Source organism: Callorhinus ursinus, unplaced genomic scaffold (assembly GCF_003265705.2).
Source record: "Callorhinus ursinus isolate GAN/ISIS: 27379988/994484 unplaced genomic scaffold, GSC_fseal_2.0 scaffold5, whole genome shotgun sequence".
Taxonomy (NCBI): domain Eukaryota; kingdom Metazoa; phylum Chordata; class Mammalia; order Carnivora; family Otariidae; genus Callorhinus; species Callorhinus ursinus.
This window is the reverse complement of record NW_027397067.1, coordinates 81,712,576-81,714,492: the sequence shown is the minus strand read 5'-3', so window position 1 is coordinate 81,714,492 and position 1,917 is coordinate 81,712,576. Positions and strand designations below refer to the sequence as shown.

The window sequence follows — 1,917 nt, the reverse complement described above, 5'->3', positions numbered from 1 at the left end:
AAGGGCACAGGGACATCACACGCCAACGACCCCTGTGGGTCTAAAAGTCTGGGGGCAGGGGAGCAAGGGAGCCCAGCATCCGAGGGTCCCCATCAGTTTCCTCATAGCACGCTTCGGGGCCACACGCCCGTGGGCCTGGGGGCCAAGGTCCACACAGCGTGGGCTCCTGACTCCCAGGCAGGGTGCAGGGGTGGAGCCCCGTGCCCACCAGGCCTCCCCAGCCCTTTTGACCCCCATGGAAGGACCAAGGCCGCTCCGTGAAAGCCACGGGGCTGTGGCTTGGGCAGCACAGAGGGAGGCCACACAGACGGGACGTGGGTTTTTAATTCTTTTTATTGAAGAAAAGAAAAGGAGAGAAAAAATAGATTCCCCACCCCTGCTCTTCCCGGAGTGGGCTTCTAGTCCTGCCCCTGGGGTCTGCACAGGTGAGCAAGGGCTGTGCTCTCCACCTGGGTCTGGGGAGGGGCCCCGGGCCCTGGAAAGGTGGGGGGGCTGCTTCCCGAGGGGTAAGGATGTCTAAAAAATGGTGCCAGGCCAGCTGGGCCAAGCAGGCTGGTCCTCTGCTGCGGCAGCTCGTCAGGCATCCCGGGGATGCTGGCCGCACCTGGCCCGGCCCCTGTGCGCGGCCCGCCCGCCTGCCCGCCGGCGCGCGGGGCTGGAGGAGGGCGGAGTCTGAGGCACCTTCCAGCCTCTGGAGCCCTGTGCCCACGTGGGCCGCCGGTGCCTCCTGTCCCGTCTGGCTCTGGTCCCAGCACTGCGGGCCTCCGCCTGGCCGCCATCCGAGCACCCTGAGGCCGGGACGCGGGCCTGGCCCACAGCCCGAGAGCATGTCTGTGCCCGTCCCGTGGCAGGAGCGGGCAGGAGCGGGCAGAGCAGCATCCCTCCTCGTGGCCCGGTGCATGGCTGCCGCCCACCTGCTCAGACCTCGGTCTGGAGGTCGATGATGTCCTGGCCCACCAGCGGGATCGTGGCGCCCGACTTCTCCCACTCCACGCTCCGCAGCTCCAGTGGGGACGGCGGCAGCGGCTCCAGTTCCTTCTTCACCCACGCAGGCGTCCCGTGGGCTTTCCGAAGGCTCTCCCAGGGCCGCTTGTTGGGTGTCTGCTGCTTTTCTGGCTGCTGGGCGGTGGGCAGGGCGGAGGGAGGGGCCGCGAGGGAGGCCACGGAGCAAAATCAGATGCGGAGCAGGGAAAGAATGCAGGCAGCAGTCAGAACAGAGGGGAAGGGGCAGCAGAGAGGCGGGGAGTGGGGGGAGATCCCAGGTGACCCAGGAGCAGAGCACCTCCCACTGTGGGGTCAGCACTGAGTGGGGGGAAGGCCTGCGGTGAAGGGCAGCTGTCTGGCAGCACTCCCTTGGCCGTGGTCTTCCTTGGGAGGCAGGCTGACCATACGCCAGTGCACCCCCACCTCTCCGGACGGGGCCCCAGGAGTCACTGTGCCCCCACCCTCCAGAGGGGGCCCCAGGAGTCGGCGCGCCCCCACCCCTCCGGACGGGGCCCCAGGAGCCAGTGCACCCCCACCCCTCCAGGCAGCCTCCCCCCTGCCCGGGAAGGCCCGTTGGCTTGCCCTGCCCTCCAGGGTCTAGCGCGGGCCAGGTCAGGCCAGTCTCCAGGAAAGGTCGCAGGAAAGAACGAGTGAAGGGGGAGGGTAGGAAAAAAAGTGCAGGAGACAGCCTTGCCTAAGGGCTCTCCCGAGCGCCCCGCCCCACGCCGCCACCCCACCCAGCGCCCCAGGGCCCTGCCCCGCTCCAGACCTTGCTGTCTGGGCCTAGCACCTCCTTGTCCTTCTCCGCGTGCTGCAGCTTCCGGTTCAGGTCCTGAAACATGTCCTGGTGCCGCTTCCGCGTGTGCATGATTTTCTGCGGGGCAGGAGGGGTGGCGGAGCCTGAGCCCAGAGGGGGGCGGAGCCTGAGCCCAG

At 68.3% G+C, this 1,917-nt stretch overlaps 1 protein-coding gene across 1 annotated transcript in view; it reads right to left on the bottom strand.

Moving 5' to 3' along the window:
* Positions 1-315: 315 nt before the first annotated feature.
* The window catches only part of ADGRB1 (adhesion G protein-coupled receptor B1), a 79,996-nt gene continuing 78,394 nt past the window's right edge, over positions 316-1,917 (bottom strand). The window contains exons 30-31 of the mRNA XM_073892677.1: positions 1,754-1,858; positions 316-1,116 (exon numbers count right to left, since the gene is read on the bottom strand). Coding sequence (XP_073748778.1) covers positions 919-1,116; positions 1,754-1,858 — 303 coding nt within the window. The 3' untranslated portion in view covers positions 316-918. The remainder of the gene's footprint in view (positions 1,117-1,753; positions 1,859-1,917) is intronic.